Source organism: Thunnus albacares, chromosome 17, assembly GCF_914725855.1.
Source record: "Thunnus albacares chromosome 17, fThuAlb1.1, whole genome shotgun sequence".
In the NCBI taxonomy this organism is placed as follows: Eukaryota; Metazoa; Chordata; class Actinopteri; order Scombriformes; family Scombridae; genus Thunnus; species Thunnus albacares.
Window position 1 is genome coordinate 23,662,051 of NC_058122.1, and position 19,926 is coordinate 23,681,976.

The 19,926-nt window shown below is 40.8% G+C and overlaps 1 protein-coding gene and 1 long non-coding RNA gene across 5 annotated transcripts in view; one reads left to right on the forward strand and one right to left on the reverse strand.

The window, feature by feature from the left end:
- Positions 1 to 4,229: 4,229 nt before the first annotated feature.
- LOC122967184 (speckle type BTB/POZ protein) overlaps positions 4,230 to 19,926 on the reverse strand; it is a 92,366-nt gene continuing 76,669 nt past the window's right edge. For 3 of the 4 annotated variants that reach the window (XM_044331707.1, XM_044331708.1, XM_044331706.1), the window contains exon 8: positions 16,098 to 18,037. In XM_044331707.1, the coding sequence (XP_044187642.1) occupies positions 17,391 to 18,037 (647 nt within the window). In that variant the 3' untranslated portion in view covers positions 16,098 to 17,390. Of the gene's footprint in view, positions 4,883 to 8,177; positions 8,321 to 9,793; positions 9,917 to 14,858; positions 14,915 to 16,097; positions 18,038 to 19,926 lie in introns of those variants that run through there. The other variant, XM_044331709.1, reaches the window with a different exon arrangement.
- On the forward strand, positions 10,994 to 18,095 carry LOC122967185. The gene is made up of 2 exons (XR_006398551.1): positions 10,994 to 11,089; positions 15,029 to 18,095. It is a non-coding gene; the product is annotated as an uncharacterized LOC122967185 (long non-coding RNA).

Below are 19,926 nucleotides of genomic sequence, written 5' to 3' on the forward strand. Positions count from 1 at the left end.
TACAAAGACACAGAAGGTTGGCTGCAAGCTGCTACACAAGCTGACTATCAAAGATAGAAAAAAAATCACACCCTGATGCCTCGTATTCCAGCTCATATGAGGAAGGTCACACGACTCCAGTTAACAAAGCCTCTTCTTATCTCAGGGACATTCCCAAAAAAGCACAGTGTGCTGACACGCATGCCCACTCGTAGAGCGCCATATGCCTGCCACACGCTTTTAGTCCAGCGCACACACACACACACACACAAACACACACACCTTGACCTTTACAAGAAAATTCTCAAACTCAGAAATATTGGCTGCAAAGCTGATCTGAGGGTTGTCGGGCAATATAAAGTGTAAGCTATCAAAACCTGTTCTTCCTTCTCTGGCTTCGGCTTCAGTCTTTCAGTGTTACAGTGTGTGACTCAGTGGGATGTGAACACACTGGCAGGTGTGGAGTTCAGGTGACACTAGGCGTTTTTTGGGCGGTAAAACAATTATTTTCAGCAATTATTTGAATAAAAAATAGTTACAGACATTTTGACTGAGTATCTTGATATTGATATGGCCTGTATCTATTGTTGTTGTTGCTGTTGTTGTTCTGCTTCTCTGCCCCCCTTCCCCCTCCTCCCCTCTTCTCTCTCAACCCAACCGGTCCAAGCAGATGGCCGCCCACCTAGAGCCCGGTTCTGCTTGAGGTTTCTTCCCGTTAAAGGGGAAGGGGGTCTAGACCTGCTCTATGTGAAAAGTGCCCTGAGATGACTTTTGTTGTGATTTGGTGCTATATATAAATAAAACTGAATTGAATTGAATTATTCAACATGCCCTACATGAACTTACAGCACGATCCTGTTGCGATAATATAATCTCATTGTTTAACATAAACTTTTTGTCTAAATTAATGACTCCAAGCTAACTGTAATTAAAAATACATTAAGGAACTGAAGTTATTGTTTTATATGTGTGAAGAATTTGGTCTAATTTAATGCATAACAGTGAAACATGGTTTAATGGGATGAACATTCATTTGTAATATATGATATTATTTTGCTTACATTTTTCAGCTAAATGGCCCAAAACCATCACGCCTCCTCATCCGTGCTTTTACACAGACAAGTTGTTAACCTATTACTTTTATAACTCTGACATTTTATATATACAGTATTTTCAGTCTTTGGTAACATAAACTTTTCTTTTTTTTTAACCTCGGGTAGTTTACCTTTGTAAAGTTTAAGGTTATTCACTGGACTTGAACAGCTTACGTTTCCATAAAAACTGGAAAAATGGGCTATTCTAAAACTTTTGAGGGTATATCGATATCAGAAAATGACCAGTCTTTAATATATTGTTAATATTAGATATTAAAATGCTGAGTAAACAAGTAATTATTAATGTTACAGTCTTTAGCTTCTGTACTGTGACATATGTGGAGGGTGTTCAATTACAGGAGGGATTCAAATCAAATCCTTAACATTTGACTGTTGGTCTCCACACACACTTTTCTCACCTGTGTTGTTAGATCAAGAGGAAGAAGACGAGGAAGAAGTGAATAAATTAAAGCTCAACTGCATTGTTTTGAAAATGAAAACAAAGTTTTTGCCAACAGACATCCAAACACACCTCCTCCTGATATTGCTCTGCTACCTAAGACAGGTGCGGTTAGCTCGTTACCCAAAATCATGTTTGATTGGATACAGTTTTGTTTATGCCTCTGAGTTCAAGATGAGTCGTCAAACATTTGAAAAATTTTTTACAGGAAGAGAAAAGATTTTGAAGTGTCATGCTGAGTTATCTTTTTGTTCTCCCAGTGTTCCTTGTCTTGTACTTCCTGTTTTATTTTGATACTCACCTCTTGTCTCGTCCCAGGTCCTTCACTTCCTGCCCTCGTGTGTCTCCCTCCCGTGTGATTACCTGCCCTGCCCTGATGTGTTGCACCTGTGTCTCGTTGTCTTCCCTCCCCCGGTGTATATAGTCTCAGTGTTCCCTTCCTTCTGTGCCAGGTCGTCTTGTTCCTTAGTGTCAGCGTTCCAGCCTTTTTCCCCTAGTAAGCCTTATAGTTCCTGACCTGATCACCTGTGTACCAACCCTGCTGCAATTAAAGGACTGGTTTTTTTTTTGAACTTGCATACTGTGTTAGTCTGCATTTTGAGTCCAAGCCGTTGTTCAGTTCTTGACAATGAGTCACTCTGCTGTTAATGTGGATGATGACCAGTTAGAGACATTCATTGACCGTGAGTCAACTGAGCTACAGCGATCTAATACGCGCGTTAATTTGTGTCCATTTAAAGATCAGGAAAATACTAATTTAAGCTTTATCACAGTATTATGATGACGTACAACCCCAGATGACATCTATTCTCATGTCACAACAATCAATAATATATCTATATATTGCCCACCTTTTCTTATTAGCACCACTTGTCTTAAGTCTTTCTGATGACATGCAATGTTATTAGTAACACCTGTGGATGTTACTAATAACATTAACAAAGGCTCAGTTCTAATAAAGTGTCACATTAAGTCATGACAATGAGCATGAACAATACAAGGACCCTGAAACTGAAGTTAAATGGAATACAGCCATCACACTTATTGTAATGCTGTTTTTAAATCATAAACATTAGTAAAATCATGTCATCTACAAAACAAACACATTACATTTTTTACACTTGTGCTCTTCCTGCTGCGACATGTCAAAATGTCTTCAATGATGACAGCCTACAGAGAATGTTGTTAATGTGTAGGGTCGGACTGACGTAAAGCTAAATAATGACACTGAAATACTGCTCAGTCCTATAGATATGTGCTCTGGCATGAAGCCTCAGTATAGTGTCTGTATCACAAATAATAGCCTTCCCTCCGTTTGATGAGCACCGGGACAACGCCAGAATATCCCCCAAGATCAGTGGCCAGGACTGACTGTTTGATGAGTAGCGATTTGCAGGGCTCAGAGATGAGCTTCCTTAAAGCACGCTGGGTCTCGACTTTGGTCAACACACAGAAATCCCTGTTAAAATACTGTCCAAGAGAAAGGTCCGACTCCCTGTGAAGCGATTACAACCTCTGTGTTTCTCTAAGCAAGGCCACGGACACGCTGAGTCAAACGGGCCTGTGACCATGAGTGAGAGCTGAGTCTACACACTACACAGCTGGATATATGAACCCTTGTGATCAGACGATGTGAGTAGCACCAACACGGGGGATTGAACTTTGATCATGACAGGATTAAGCCTGAAACTGAAATATGTTACTCACATGCACTGATGTGGCGGCAAGCTGAAAGAGGCTGAGCATTAATGAGCCAGTAACCGGTAGATGTGGCCGAACTGCGTAATGAGAAATAATGAGGCTAATAAGGACAAAAAAAGACACTGATATGCCGAGTGTATTTTATAAGTTGAGAGGTCAAAGGGATGTACTGTGGTTAGAGGATGTGGCTGGGGATTTTGTATATTTTTCTGTCAAAAGAAGCGAATGTGCAGAACCAAACCAACAATGAATTGATCCTACTTACTGTAGAAGTATTGTGCGTGCATCCAAAGCTTGATATATCTTATTCCTCTATGCCGTATACCTCCATTGTTGCCAAAAAATATAAAAACATGTCAATAGTTTGCTTAGAAACGGCTCAAAAGACACATTTTCAGTCTCCGGAGAGCAGTCCTGTGTAATATACATGGTACATTGTAAAGAACATTAGCACAAAGTCGAGAGGTTGTGATATGTAGCATTACAAGCTAGCAAAGCTCTATCAATGTAGCCGCACATGCTCAGTGGCGTCTGCCTTACACAGAACTACTCTCCGGAGACTGAAAAAGTGATTGCTGTTATTAGTCTTTGGAGCAGTTTTTTTAAACAAATACCAGACCCAAAACTCCACAGTGCAACGGCGTGAGTTATTGACATGTTTTTAATAGTTTTTGGACAACAACGGAGCGCTACAGCACAGACAGCCAGATCCTTTAACAGGTGAATAAAAAGTTATTTTTTAATATACTGCATTTAAAAAAAAAACAAACCTTTTTAAACCATGTGAACATTAAAACACACTCAGTTTTATCTTCTTTTTATTAAAACCAAAATATATATTCTTCTGCTCTTCAAGAGAATTGCTTGTGCTCTACAAAAAAAACCAACAAACACTTTGTACAAACACTGTTTAAACCATCAACAACGGGAGCAAAAGTCTTTCTAATCACGTTCCAGTTGGTTGATCCTCTTCACTCGTTTTTTTTTTTTATTTATATAAGGACGGTTTGGATTTTAACACATATAGGACATTGTACTGTACAAGAAAAGATTGTTTTAAAAACAATATGCCATAAAACTATATTTACAAGGACTCAACACTGACTTTTCGCTTCCAAGCCAGAAGATCAGTTCTCCATGTGGCGGACTAGCAGAATAAGATTCTGGCTTTTCAATATCATAGATGAAGGATATATAAAATACGCAAGGCTTTGAGCTTGCAATCCATAAATATCCAGGTTCAGATCTTATAGAATTCCCCCCATTCCCACCTGCAGAGATGCGTAGTACCTCTTCTGTGGCTCCAGTCCTGTAAATCTCTCTTTATTCCCAGCTGAGTTGTGGGTCTGGATCTCCCCAAACCAATATCTAGCCAAGTTGTGGGTGTCAGTCTTGGGCGTCTCTGGGTGGAGCAAGAGGAGGGCTGGGAGGGAGGAGCAGTGTGAGGTTGCCGGTGTGCGGGAGGACACAGCAAGGTTAGGACACAAGAGTCTCTCCGGACCACTAGGACTGTTTGAGGCGTTTTCTCGGGGGACCCAGGAAGGGGCACTGAGCTGAGGCCAGGGAGTGATAGGCCTCTGCGACCAGATGGGGGTGAGAGTTCACCATGGACTTCCAGCCTGATGTCTCCATCACATCAGCTGCGTGACTGAGAGAAAAGAGGGAAAAAGTTGTCAAATAGAAACTAAACGGACGAGCAAATGAAAATGAACACAACAAATTAATAAACCAGTTTCTCCAGAGTTTGGGATTGTAAACAAAAATAAATATTCAAGGATCATAAATGTCATATCATATTATATTATATCATATCATATCATATCATATCATACTCTTTAGAGCATTGTTCTCCATGTGTTTTGGCTGTTGACCCTTTAAAACCAAACAACCTCTCATCCCATCACATGAGATGTGAAGACTTTGTACATAACCTGATGTTCCGTTTAGAGCTGCAAAGATTGGTCGATTAATCAATTAGTTGATGGACAGAAACTCAATCACCAACTATTTTTATTATTGATAAATATTTTCAAGTCATTTTTAAAGAAAAAAGCTTCTTGAATGTGATATTTTCTGGTTTTCTTTAGTCCTCTGTGATACTAAACTGAACATCTCTGGGTTGTGGACTGTTGATCTGCATAAAACAAGACATTTGAGGACGTCGTCTTGGACTTTGGGAAGCAGTGATTGACATCTTTCAACATTTTCAGACATTTTATAGACCAAACCAATAATCAAAAATCATTATTAGTTGCCGCCGTAGTTCCCTTCACACATTTTTTTCAGTTTAATCGTCTGAGTCCAGAAAACTCTCCAGCATTTCACACAATTTTGAGAAAAGTCAGAAAAATAAATATAATAGGAAATTATATATAAATATAATTGTAGCAGAAATAGGTATAACTGAACTTCACTTTAACAGTTAAAGCTATAATAACTGATTCATTTGGTCATTAAGATTATTCATTCAAAATTATCTTATAAAACATGAAGCATAATAAGGTTTAAACTATCCAATAACATGAAAAGTTGTTAAAAATGCTTCATGTCAAGCAGCTACAACAGTAGAATACTGTATGCTCAATATAAAAAGATAATACTTTTGTACTTTTGGTTGGTTAAATTTGTAGTACTCATTGTAGTATGTTTACATTGTGTTATTTCTCTACTTAAATAAACTGAATCCTGAATGAGCAGTAAACACAGGCCTGGTTAATGTGAAGAAACTAGACTCATAAATTACTGTTTCCTAATTTATCATTCATTTTTTTTGTTTTTCATTTAAAATTACAAAAAGGGAAATCCCTACAGTCTTAAACAGAATGTTTAGTTGTTGTTGTTTTTTTTTTTCAACATATTTTGAAGCTCTTGGTTTGTGTGTGGGAGTGTGACTCACAAGCTTCGGCGCTGAAAGCCAGTAAGCCAAAATAAAAGTTGGATAAATCTCGTAATTCCAAGTAATTGCTTGATGAGTTGAGTGACTTGTGGTCATCATCATCTCCCACAGATGTGAGCTCACACCAGCAGACCCTGTGTGTGTGTGTGTGTGTGTGTGTGTGTGTGTGTGTGTCAGTCTTCACCCTCCTGACGCCCTCAGGGTGCTCAGCTGCACTATCACGCACACCGCTGTGTTGGCCTTTAATGACATTTTTCATGTTTTAATATGTGTACATAAACAACAGCATATGTGTGTGTGTGTGTGTGTGTGTGTGTGTGTGTGTGTCTTCCCTTGGCACACACGAACTTGGCAAAGTGTGTGTGTGTGTGTGTGTGGTCAAATGCTTGTCCACACAGCAGCTCCAGACCACCGGCTGACCTTTGACCCTATTCTCTGCGGAGGAAGTGAACCCCTGCTTACAGTAATGGCCGGTGCGCTGAGGCTGAGGCAACAGGTCAGCGAAAGGGCACGAAGAGAGCAGCCGCGGCAGGAGAGGAAGGAGAGGAGGGATGAACCGAGGGAGAGGAGAGAGAGAGAGACAGCAGCAGTGGTGACAAAAAAAAAAAACAACAACAACAACAAAAAAAAACCAGGTAGGTGAGGGAGAGTAATGAAAGTCCGCAGAGAGAGACAGGAGGGGACAGAGGGAGGGGAGAGGAGCGGTGATGTGAAGGTAAATTAAAAAGAGGCCAAACTATGACCTCCAGTCAGCAGTAATCACAAGGCAAACCGCCACTATTATCAACAACAAAACTACTTTCAGAAAAGCACTATTTATTTATTTTTTCCTGCCTTAACAGACCCCTAGCTTCATATTACCGGCGTCACTTTTACACTACTTACTGTGATTTATTTTAGGAATTTACTGGGGCCTAAAGAGTCATGTTAGGCTAAAAAAAAAAAAAGTGTGTACACTCTATTTCTATAAACAAAGTGGATAAAGAGAGTTTGGCTGGCTTTACTCTCTGCTACATCCCTGGAGAGGATGAATAAATGAGAAAGAGGAAGGATAAAGAGGACTCCTATTGTCTCAACTAAACGTCTGTAAACTGCTTGTAGAAGACTGGTCTGGAAAAAGGTTGAGGTGCTACTGGGGGGGGGGGAGGAGGGGGGGGGGTATTGGTTCCTCGGTGTCTTCTGTTTTCTATATTCGTCCTCTAAATTGATTTTTGTTTTGTTGCTCTTGTTGCTGTCGATTGTGTCCGCGGGAGGAGGGTTGACGCTGGCCAGGAGTCCCCCGTGGCCAATTTTCCCAACCACCACAACAACGCTGTCGCAAAACTAATTAAACTGTCATAACGCCCATAACCACAATTAATGACTGGGATTAGGGGCTGAAATCTGCATTACTGAACACCTTTAGGCACACATGAGCTCTTAAGCACAGAACAGGAGAAGGGAGGAGAGAAAAAGGGGAGGGGGGGAGGAGGAAAAGGGGAGAGGACAGTGAACGGAGGAGGGATCGCATGAGGGAACAAGGCCGAGGGGATGGAGCGACGCTGTAAAGAGAGAACAGAGGAGCGAACAAAAGGATGGAGAATGTGCCGAGAGACGGAGGATTCAGAAAACAGCGGGAAGGTGTTGAGCAATTTAGGGAGTGACTGAGAGAAAGCTTTTTTGTTTCAACTGGGCATTCAAATACCGGATAAATCACTTTTCCATGCTACATAAATAGCAGTCATTGATGCTAAAAGGCCCCATCTTACTTAAACAGGCTGCCTGCAACGTGATTAACATCAGCAGCTGAGGTTTATTGCTAAATGGCCCAATATGATACGGCAGCAAAATGGTCTGATCTGGGGATTAAATTCAATTTCCTCAGGAGACAAAAATTGCTCCCACTGAAAATTAATGACTTCCTTTGACAAAAAGCAAAGTGTACGTCTGTGTGTGTGTGTGTGTGTGTGTGTGTGAGTGTAAAACAGAGAAGAAGAAAAAATATGTTTGCTTAAGTGTGGACGTAGTTCTCAAGACGGATGATGTCAGTCGCGGCCGTGTAACTCACTAGTTGATGAAGTCCACGGCCTGCGTTTTGAGCTGGTCGGCGCTGTGCAGGTCGGCGAGGATGAGGATCTCTGCGGCGTTCTCCGCAGACAGACTCGTGCACAGAGCGTCCTCGCACATCACCTTCAGCTTCTCCAGAGCGTACTGGCGATGACGGAGAGACAAAAGAGGAGGGGGTGAGGGGGGGAAGAAGCAGCAGGTAAACTAAATTACTTAAACGACGCTGCCACCAGCAACTTATGTTGCGCTGTGTAATGATACGGAAAACACAGAATTACTCGACCGCAGCGGCAGAAAGGCTTAGACTGAATAAGAGAAAAAAAATGGCAGAGAGAAGGAGCGCTGACAGTTATGCAGACTCAGGGAAAGTGATGATGGGAATGGGGATCACTTGAGAGGTAAAAAAATAATTTCCACTGTGTGTTTGATTGCAAAATTGCTCGGGAACAATAATCACTCATACTTAGACACACTTCAGGATGAGTTGTAGAGGTTCAGGAGAGTCTACAAGAGATTTTGTGTCACCACAAATCTTAATTTAGTGGGTTATTAACCGACGCTAATGATGTAAAGGAGTTGATTCCAACTCACACGAAATAAGACTTGTGTTTCCCTGTTTGACACGTCTGTCACAGGTAGCAACAGAGTGCAAAAAATGCTTTCTGCCACTGAACTTTTATCTCACATTCTTCTTATTGTCAGCAAATCTCATGTGCAGAGCCAAGCCAAAGTATTGTGTGTGTGTATCCAAAGCCTGATATATCTCATTCTTCTGTGCTGTAGACCTCCGTTGTTGCCCAAAAACTGTTTAAAACATGTCAATGAGCCACACAGCTGCACTGGGTGACATGTTCCTTCGCCACAAAGTTAGTTAGTTTGTTTAGAAATGTCTCCAAAGACTAATAACAGCGATCACATTTTCACCCTCCAGAGAGTAGTTCTGTGTACGGCAGCAGCCACTGCACATGTGCATCGCTAGTTTGTTATGCTACATAACACAACCTCTTTATTTCGTACCAGCCAAACCCTTTAAAAGAGAAAACACTAATGTGGAGCTGCGGGAGGATATAAGTAATGTGAAGAAATATATTTCTCCCCAGAGACAAGCTGACAACATTAAAGGGAAACTCCACCAGTTTTCCACATGAAGTTCAGTGTAGTCGTTAGAAGAAGCACCACACAGCCTGTGAAAACAGTTGTATACTAGCTTTTAATCTCCTGACAAGGTTATTGCTGTAAACATTATAAAAACGTCATACTTAATAGGTAAATTATTGTCTGATTCAGTGGTTAAACAGTATACTGGACCTGTTGTGAGCCATTAAAAGTGAAAAAAATGATACTATTAAAAAAAGGACATGCAATAAGCTCCCCCCCCCCCCAAAAAAGAGAAAAGCAAACGTGGTTCTGGATGAATAGACAGGAAATGTTGAGTATACAGGGTATTTGGTACAAACAATTAGGATTCATTGGTAATGTGGGCACATTGGTTGCGGAACATTTGGCATTTCTTAGGTTTTATGGACACATTATCATGCATACGGGCTTGTACGTAATTGTACACAGTAACAGGTGCACACACACACACACACACACACACACACACACTCTCTGTACCTTGTCAGCTGCAGCCAGCAGGTCATCAGCCATCTTGTCCAGGTTGGGGGCCTTGCCTGTGTAGATGAAGCACATCATCTCTTTGAAGACATCTGGCTCCACGTCATTTATCTCTACACGGTTCTGAACGGGAGGAGAGGACAGGAGAGGAGAATATACACACGGGGGTTTAACGGAATAAAAAGGCAAGAAAAGATAAAGACAGGTGCTTTGACAATCCTTTTAAAAACGCGCGCACAGCGGCGGAGCGTTCTTTATTTCATGTGAATATTCCAAAAACCTGAATTAAACTCATTCACCTTGTTTAGCAAACACACAGGGAAAGTCAGCCATTCAGTGATAAAAAAAAAAACAAGAGCCACATAAGGGAAAAAAAAAAAAAAAAGAGCCTTCTGAAAAGTCAGAACACGTTTCAGCAAAACTCAAAACTACACTCTAGTACATTTATTTAATTCTTTTCAGCCGCTTCCTGAGAATTAATCCTGAGCATTCATTCCTTGACAGAGCCTGCAGCCAGCGAAGTAGGCTTTATCGCTCGCCGGCACAGTGACGGTAACCTGAACCTTTTTCCTCCGCACTGAGAGGTAGAACAAAGCAGTAAACCAATTATAACAGTGCTTTATCGTCACCACGGTGACCAGCGGCGTTTTAGCGGGGTCAGGCTGGGTGTACCAACAGCTTAGTGCGTTTGTGTCAACTCTGACCACTCAACGGCAACATAAACACACACAGCAAAAAATAATGGATAGATGGAGCCTGAAAGCAGCCGGATTGCGCCGGCACACACGGTTCGCAACGGTGGCCTTTTACAGGAATACAGATAAACACACAAAGGCATGTAAGCACACATACGGCTTAAACAGGTAAAATAAACAACGTGAATCCTCTACTCGCTCCGTTACGCACACTGAATCTGCATGTACATTTTATTTCTAAATTAGCCTCAGACTCTAATATAACAGAATAAGAGTAATAACATTCCTCCTCACGGCTTGTTTGTTTGTTTGTCGGCATATAGAAGATGAAAACTTTTTTTTTTTTTACAGCAAAGTGTGCTGGAGTGTTAATGATATAAAATATGGAAAATAGCACCACATAACCACATTGGAAGTCACGTGTGAAAAACTAACAGGACTTCATTTAGTATTGCGGAGGCGGGTCTACCTAAAAACTTTGTATATCACCTGTATGGATGTGGTTTTGCAGGACGTAGCGGTGAGTGCACGCTTCGGTGAGCTCCGTGATCGTCTCAGCCCGAGCTCTGAATGCTCATTCATGAGTTTTCCATGATGGAGGGTGAGTTCAGTTAGTTTTGTACAAATAATGTGGGTTACTACTTTTAATTTGCACTATCCAGTCATGCTAATATTAGAATGTCATAACATGTGCCTCGTATTATGTGCTATGAAAATATTGGATGAAATTTACTGACAATAGAAGAAGGTAAGTGAGGGGTGTGTTTGGTCTGTTGACCTGCACTTAAGTTTAATTGTAGTCTACTTTATTTGCTGACCTGTGTGCACCTTTGTAAGAATGCAGAACAAAAATCCTGAATTATTTTGGTTTGATGAAAGAGAGAAGTTGGACTGAGTGGCAAAGTATGGGCGAGTTTTATTCCTAGAGCTTGGAAAATTAGACAAACTAGACTGAATAATACATGCATAAAATATGAGATCAGTTTATTTGATGCATGTCAAGTATGAAGTCATACAGAATATACTGTTCATGTTTTCCTCTATGTACATAGAAATAGATAGTCTGCTTTGTAAAGCCCGTTTGGGCAGCTATTGATGCAAGATACAACATTGACATCAGAACATAGATCCTAATCTGAGTAGATACATATTGTTGGACATAATTTAGTCCATCTAAACGTCAATATATTCTATTTAGTTGTACATATTTTCCAGTATATTATGATGGTCAGGCAAAAGTCATTTGAAAACCTGCAGGGAAGTCTAATCGCAGCTGCAGTCAAGCCAGCAGTACAAGGAGCAAAGATCTAAGTGTATCTTCATAAATCAATGATCACAAAAAAATAAAAAATCATCTCTGTTTGAAGTTACAATTATGTGTGATGTCTCCTGTAGGTTTAATCTCAGGATTAAGGCAAAGATTAGGCTAATAAACAACTTTTTAGCTTATCCGAAAACTGACGAGCCGACCCAATGTGAGCTGATGAGAACACGCTGCGTGACGGAGGATGTAAGGCACCGCCCCCCCCTGGGTGAAATACAAAGTTTTTAGGGAATCCATCGCAAAGACAAGCCTTCAGCGGTGTCTCATAAACAGACGACCCTCCTGTAGTTACAGTGTCTGAAGCTCTCCTCTATTCACAGAGCAGTCCTCTATTAGAGTGGTTCTTTATGAGCTCATTTGTCTCTCCTCTATAGAGTGCTGCAGAGGAGTGTTAACCCATCTATCTGTTTTCTCTGAATCGTATGGGGACGTGGCCCACCATCTCTCCCTCTTTATGATGAAGACGCCCACTTAAACAGCAATTAAGATGCATTTCCTGGCTCTGTGCTTTATAATTTCCCCATTCGAACCGCGCAGGCATCAATATTCCACTGACATGATGGCTAAATCACCAAGGTTCAATCTCACCACCTCCTATCAGATGAACACAGCTAACCGTGGCTCCCTGCGTCACACACACACACGGAAACATACAAACACCACAAAGGACGCATAAAGAAAAGCAATGAACCACATACTGCATGCATACAAGTATAAATTGCTCTAAACATGAACTTATTCGGGTCATCTCTACAAGTTTAAGAGAGCTTTATACAAAACCATTTTTAATTCTACAGTACTTGACACAAAGGTTTGCAGATATAACAACCTGAAATCAGTATATGAGTAAATGAACAAGGTTACTGTCTGCAAAAACGAGGTCGTCTAATAATGATGTTTCTCTTCACATTCTGTCTAAAAACAAATATTTTTAACCCAGTGGTTACTTCGGATGAGGGAAGTAGCCTTAGAGTCCGTCCATTCTTCATTAAAAAATATGTTTTCTCTGTCTACTTTTTATTTTTTAGAGCACGCCTCATGCTAAGCTGACCTCTTAGGAGTATTTTTAATTTTAGAAGGTCATTAAGCTTTTTGAAATCTGGAATTACAGAGTTGAACTTGTTAATGTAAATGTTCCTTATTTCATTGAATGTTTTACATCTCTCTCTCTTGTGTGCTTCTCAGCTGCCGTGCTTGAAACACAGCATTCACACGTTGTTCGGTGTATTTACTGCTACATTAGTTGGATGTAATGAATGAATGAAAAAGGAGAAATGCAGAGGAGGAAAAGGAAACAGAAACAAAGAGCGTCTGTCTCCACAGTAAATCATCTGCTGAGTGTTTGATGGTTGTTTATTTGTGCTTCAGAACGTGACCGCTGTGAAACAATCAGAAAATAACGTTGTATTTCTGTCATTCTCTCTCTCTGAGAGAGCTTTCCACTGCTGTCGCTCCTCACCAGCTCTGTCTCTCTGTTGCTCGCTCTCAGCTTGCCTGCCGTCTCTCTCTCTCTATTTTCCTCTTTGTCTTTTTCAAATGAGCCGACAACAAAATCTAACTTTTAACGTTATCAAACAAAGAGAGACGTCCTCCCTCGTCTCTCTCGTGGCGGGGTTGTACAGCTCTGATCATGACATGCAGTCACAGAGCCCAGAAGAAGCTCCGCCCCCCCCCTGCTGCAGAACAGAGTGGCTCGCTGATCGCTTGTTTATTAATATTGATCGTGTCGCGTGTCCAAATTACACCAAATTCGACACTGCACTTCCTCGGGTCCCCAGCAATGCGCCCGCAAAGCGTGAGGTAGATCAGATGAATAGTTCTCTAGATATGTGAAGGACAAACATACATATAGACAGACAGACGGACAGAGATTCCTTCCTTTAGAAGAGAGATTTATTAATTTTGTATCAATTATTTTATTTATGTGTATGTGGTTCTAGAAATGTGGTGATGCAGTTACAACTAATCAATTGACAAAAAATTATTCAGTAACTATTTTAATAATCAAACAATCAGTTTAGTTTTGCTTCATGATAATAAATTGATTATCCATGGGGTTTTTGACTGTTGGTCGGACAAAATAAGACCTAATAATCTTTGACTGTGGGTAGTTATAACGGGCATTTTTCACTATATCTTTTTAGGCAAAGATAATGAAAATAATCATCAGTTGCAGCCCTAGATGTAGTGACTACTCGCAGGGCCGTACTACTACTATATGCCAACATACAAACCAGCTGGGAATATGCTAGTGATAATATGCTAATGCTAGTTTTGCTTTCTGTTTTTTTATATGTACCGGGCTGTTTATTCCCCCATCTGGCATTTGTTCTCAGGATTACATCATTTGATCTAATAAAGAATTACTGAAGGGACAGAAAGATCTCTGAGCTCGCTAGCCGAAGCTTGTTACCTCTGTCTCTAACAGGACAATAAGTTTACAAAGTTTATTCAAAAGACATATTTATGATAGCAACTCCTGCCTAACAACTGTCTGCAAACTATGCCTTCTTTGTGGAGCAATTTGTACTCAGGCAAAGCATGGTTAAACAAAAGTTCTCTGGCTCTTTCTGCAGACTTTTCAACTCTCAAATGTTGATATCTGTATCAGTCTTAAATATCTAGTATGGGGCAGCTCTAGTAGTGTTGAATCTGAAGATAGCCCCAAAAAATGACACTATGGCTGCCAGCAATGCACACCGGTACCCTCCTCCCACCGCTATACCATCCCGGCACCAGTGAGATGATTGCACTGAAAGACTGCGCTAATGTTCACCTGCATTGTCTAATTTTCCTACCAACACTTCATGCCTTCATAACGACTTTAAAGACGCTCTATCAAATAAAAATCCTGCACACAGTGGCTTTAAGGAAACCAGATAATAGAGTTGCAGTCAACAAGACATGAAGGAACGCTTGCAAACACACTTGGATGTTTTGAGAGGTGAGCGCTTCCTGACGCAACACAGAGAAAGATTAGAATTTAGACATTCGACTTGCCACCGAGGGGGGGTTTAGTAACAACACAGTCAAGTGCTCGACTCACCTTCTTGCTCTCTTCCATCTCGTGCTCAAACATGGCACTGAACACCGGCGAGCGAGCTGTGACGGAGAGAGAAACAAAAGACACAGAGAGAGAGAGAGAGAGAGAGAGAGGAGAGTTTGTTACTGTGTGTAATGTTGATACACAGTGAGGTCTCTGATATCTGTTAACAGCCTGCCACAGGGCCAGAGGAGAGAGCGTGGAGGTGGATGATTGACAGCGGTGACAGCGGCAGAAGCGTCATGTGAAAAAAAAGTCGACTCCGCAGCTGCTTCCTGCTGACAGACTCGTGACGACTTCTCAGGTGTGTTAAGTCGGTATTTAATGCTGATAGACTGACTTGACTGGAGCTGATTTGATGCATTATGCTTTAATTAAGATCCGTCCTCCATGTTTTCAAACATGGTCACCTGCTGCCACTCAACATAGACTACTCTAATGTGCTTGCATAGAGGACAGCGAAAAAAATATTTTTTTTTTTACAAAGAGCAGATATGTTTTAAGTGATTTTCCCCCAGTTTGTATGTCCCAGGTCCCACACATCCAAAAATGTTTATCTCCCGCTGCAGAGGAACACTGTTCTCAACAGTTTACAAGTCCTCTCTTGAGGCAAGAACAGTTCAGCTTCCATTTACAGAAAAATGGAGACAAAATGCAAAAAAGAGCTGTGCGACATGAGCCGAAGTCCTTCAAAGTAAGTAAAAGAACCAACAGTTAAATTCAGTGTGAAGGAAGTTGTGTTTTTATAATCCAGTTTTCACCCAGATGCAGATATATTCACACTCTAAATAGAGCAAGTGACTAGAAACATACGCCATTGTTTTAAAGGCAAAACATATTTCTTCTTTTATTATCCCGGACATTGACCCCAGCTGGAGAAGTCATCTTTAATCTCCAGCGTTATGTGTCCACATTTCCTGTCAGATCCAACCACAGCGCTCGGGTATTATGACCGTACAGTATATCAAATTACATAAATCAGAACCCACTTCTGTTACTTGGAATTACTGCTGTATGATAATTCAGTACGGTTGAAATTATCGCCCCACATCTCGTCTCTGTAGTTCAGCTCAAGGCGACGAGCGACGCAGTGTATTTCCTCTCTCATCATCCCGGGCGTGACAGCGGTTTGGTTTCGGCACGGGCCGACGCTGAAACCTCACAGATGGATCTCTGAGTCATTCGCCAGCTGGTTGTACAACAGCGGAGGGAGAATGAGTGTCTACGAAGGTTAGCACTTGACCTTTTTTTCCTGTTTTTTTTTTTTTTTTTTTTACAAAGACTCACATATCAACCGGTGACATCCTCTCTCACTTAGTTTGATTATGCGCTCGCTGCGTAACACTTTTACATTATTGTACACTAATGTATGCTTAATTAACTAGTGATTAAAATTTAACAAATGTTTTAACACATTATTAACTATGTGTCAAAGTCAGTGATATGCTAATTAATTTAAGTACTTAATAGTGAGTTATTAACTGCGGTGCTAGCTACTCGTTTAATTACTCATTTGGAAACACGGTGTCATCCATCAACTGTGCAGAAGCCACAAATACATATAAAAATGAAAATTAGAGTAAAATGTGAGCATGAAAGTGAATTCATGAGTTAACAAATGACATACAGTAGTGGTTATAATGTCAGTAATATCTAAAATTAAAGAAACTAACATTTAGTCTCAGGTTATTCAGTTTTCATGAGTGTGTTTCACATGTTCGTCCAAGGTCTAGGCCAGAGGCAAAATGACAAAGAGCTGAACCTCCGTGTATCCCAACACACTGCACATAAACAGTTTTAACTTTGTTGTTTACAAGATAACCAATCTTTTCTCTCAGAAAGAAAGGGGTTTGAAGTCTTTTTACGACTGTGTAACAGAGATTAATATCTGACAGGAGTGGCGTCATCTTTCAGCCGGTGTCGGGTGGACAGGCTTAACGGCAGTGAGAAGATTAAAGCCCAAAAGTTGAATGGTTAGTTAACCCACCGTTCATTTGTCAGGCTTGTTTAGAGAATCCGTCAAATAGACATAAAAAGATCCTTTCAACAGCAGAATGCCTCTCCGCGCTCTCTCAAGAGGTAATTTGTTTTGTTTACACAAGAGATGACAGAAGCTAGCCAGACAGCTAAAAGTTTTTGGACAGTTGATTTGTAAAAATCAGTTCTCCAATTGATGAAGAATCTTTCCTCAGAAAATATAATAAAGAGAGCTAGAAAGAAAGGTTTGGTTGTCTGTAAAGACTCTCAGTCGTCCAGGTGATATCAGGATATCAAGTCAAACACACCTGGACTTATTGTAGATTCTTTGTTCATTCCAGTTACCTTTAATAATACTGCAAAAGCATTTGAAGGACTGAGTTTTCTGTCCTGCAAATGTCAAAACATGAAGAGTCAGAGATGTGATTTAGGAACAAATCTTTTTGGTCACATGTCGAATCAGACACAGACAAACAAATCCTGGAAAAGTTTGTGTGTCGTCATTCATTATCGGTTTGATCCTGTAGCTAGTTCAGCCGTACGCTACGTCCTAAACATCTACACCGAAACCAAACTTAGCATTGAATGTCTAGGTAGGACTGTGGGGACAAACCAACAGTATGTCTGTCTGGTGCAGCTTAATACTGGTGAGCTCATACTGCAGCAACAAAGAGAAGGGGCGGGCGAGAGAAGGGAAGAGAGAGGGAGAGGAGAGAATAAAAGAAGGAGGAAGATAACAATAGACAGAGAAAGGGAGTAAAGGGAGCCGTGCAACATTTGAGAGGAGATGAAGAGATAAAGAAATGTAGACTGACAGGAAGACAAATAACAGAGGGATGAAGAGAGAGAGAGAGTGAAAAGAAGAGAGTGAAAGAGAGGAAGGAGAGGTGAACAGTTGAAGGAGGAGGGAAAATGAATGGAGAGGAGGAGACGAGAGAGAATGGAAAAGGAGGAACATGAAAGTAAAAGGTAGGGTATGTAAAAAAAATAAATAAATAAAAGGGAAGATAAGAGACACGGAGAGAGAGAGAGAGAACGAGAGAGATGGACTGGTATAAAGATCACATGGCCAATGTGGAGCCAATTTGGGTTGCTCTCCCTCCTTCGTTTGATCCCTCTCTGTCCGTCTCCACGGCGATTAACAGCCGGGAGAGTTGTCACGGGAACGGCCCGAGAGGGGGAATAACAAGGAGGAGGTACGTCGTCTGGACCAAGTAGAGCAGAGAGAGATAGAGAGAGAGAGAGAGAGAGAGAGAGAGAGAGAGAGAGAGAGAGGGGAAGACCTCAAACCACAGCAGCACATAATTAAAATGGCTCCTCACACACACACACACACATTTCAACAAATCCAATAATCAACAGCTTCTCTTTTTGCCTCCGCAGAGACACACAGTTCACCAGTTTCCTTAAACTTTTCACTATCTCACGCTCGGTATCATCAAAGCGCCGTTATCCGCGAAAAGATGTTCACGACGCGTCACCTGCGTTCGCATAGACGCGCGTCATCGATAGCTAATCGGCCGATACCGACACAGACGGGCGCTGAAGGTGTCAATAGCTAGCATTTAATGCTTTTTATGGTTATTCAATGTATTCAAATTTAACCATCCCTGTGGTGAGCAAAATTATTCATTAAAATTAAACATTTGATTAAGTATTTCCCCAGGAATTCTGCTCTTGTCACTGAGGAAAAGCATCTGAAACAGCATTTAGACTGAAACTAAAACTCTCTAATAACAAACTCTGTGATGAATATGTAAAGTACAGAGACTGCGCCACATACATCATCAGTTTTGGAAGTGATCTAGTGCTTAAACTATCTGTCAATCAGTCAATCGAACAGAAATCAATCAACAACAACTTTGATGATCGATTAATTATTGTCATTTGTCAAGCAAAGATGTCAAACATTCGTTTTAAGCTGTTGGATAGACAAAATGAGCTATTTGAAGATGTAAACTTGGGTTCTGGGAGATTATGATGGGCAGTTTTCTATTTTTTTAATTGTAATATTATTAAATGACAATCAAAAGCAACATAAAAGACTCTTTTTAATGTCCATTATTTGCTTTTGAACAGGTTTTCTACACTTAAGACCTGTAAGTTTATGTTTTATTGCAAAATATCAAGAATATTTTCATTCTTATCTTAAAACTCTCTGACTATTTCTGTGAGGTTTGTTTGAGTTTTCCGAGTCAGATTCAACTGACTCTCTTAACTGCCTGAACTTGTCACAAATCCTTCGTTTCAGCCTGATGGATGTCACCTGTTCATGAGGAGTTGTGCATTCATGAGATTTGATCATTAGCATAACTAGCGCCCCTAAAATTGCCACATAAGGCTCCGTGTTTGTTGGCAACTTTCATTCTCAAACGTTGCCAAAGAGTAAAAACAAGAAGTGCACACCGCAGAGCTTCACATCCTGCTTTCAGAAATCAGAAAAACAAAAACATAACAAAATTAAGAGGGTCAGTAGTAGAGGACACGAAACAATTAGAAAACATGAATCCAGCTGCCAACCGCGCTTCATCAGAGCAGCGCCGCAGTGTGACAGAAATAAAGAGGGAAAGCTAAAGTTAGATGCTAAAAAACATCTTTCTAAAGCAAAGGGAGTCCGTGATGGGAGGCGGTCAAGGGATGTGACAGACACAGAGATATTACAGGAGAGAATCTACAGCAGGTGATGTTAAACTGTCTGCTGCAACACGAGATGATACCTGACACAGACCTGCAGAAAGACCCTGAGGCAGCTGTTTACAACGACTGCTGAAATGTAAATACGACAGTAAAAATCAACACGTATAAAAAGTAAATTGGCAGCCATGATGATAATATGGTGAACAGAATATTAATTTAGTATTAAAGTTTCATAAATTACTCGTACGTGCCTCTTAAGAACAAATCTGTTTGTGTGAGTGGTTCTAGTATGAGGCCCGCTGTCATACATGCTGTGTCCTATCATGACCTCTTGAACGATGAAACAGGAAGTGACGGATGTTTTTCCTAGTCGTTTTTTACTGCCTGAATGCTACGTAAGTATAAGCCTACAGTACATCTCTCCCATTTCTCATATATGATGAATGAAAGGACACTC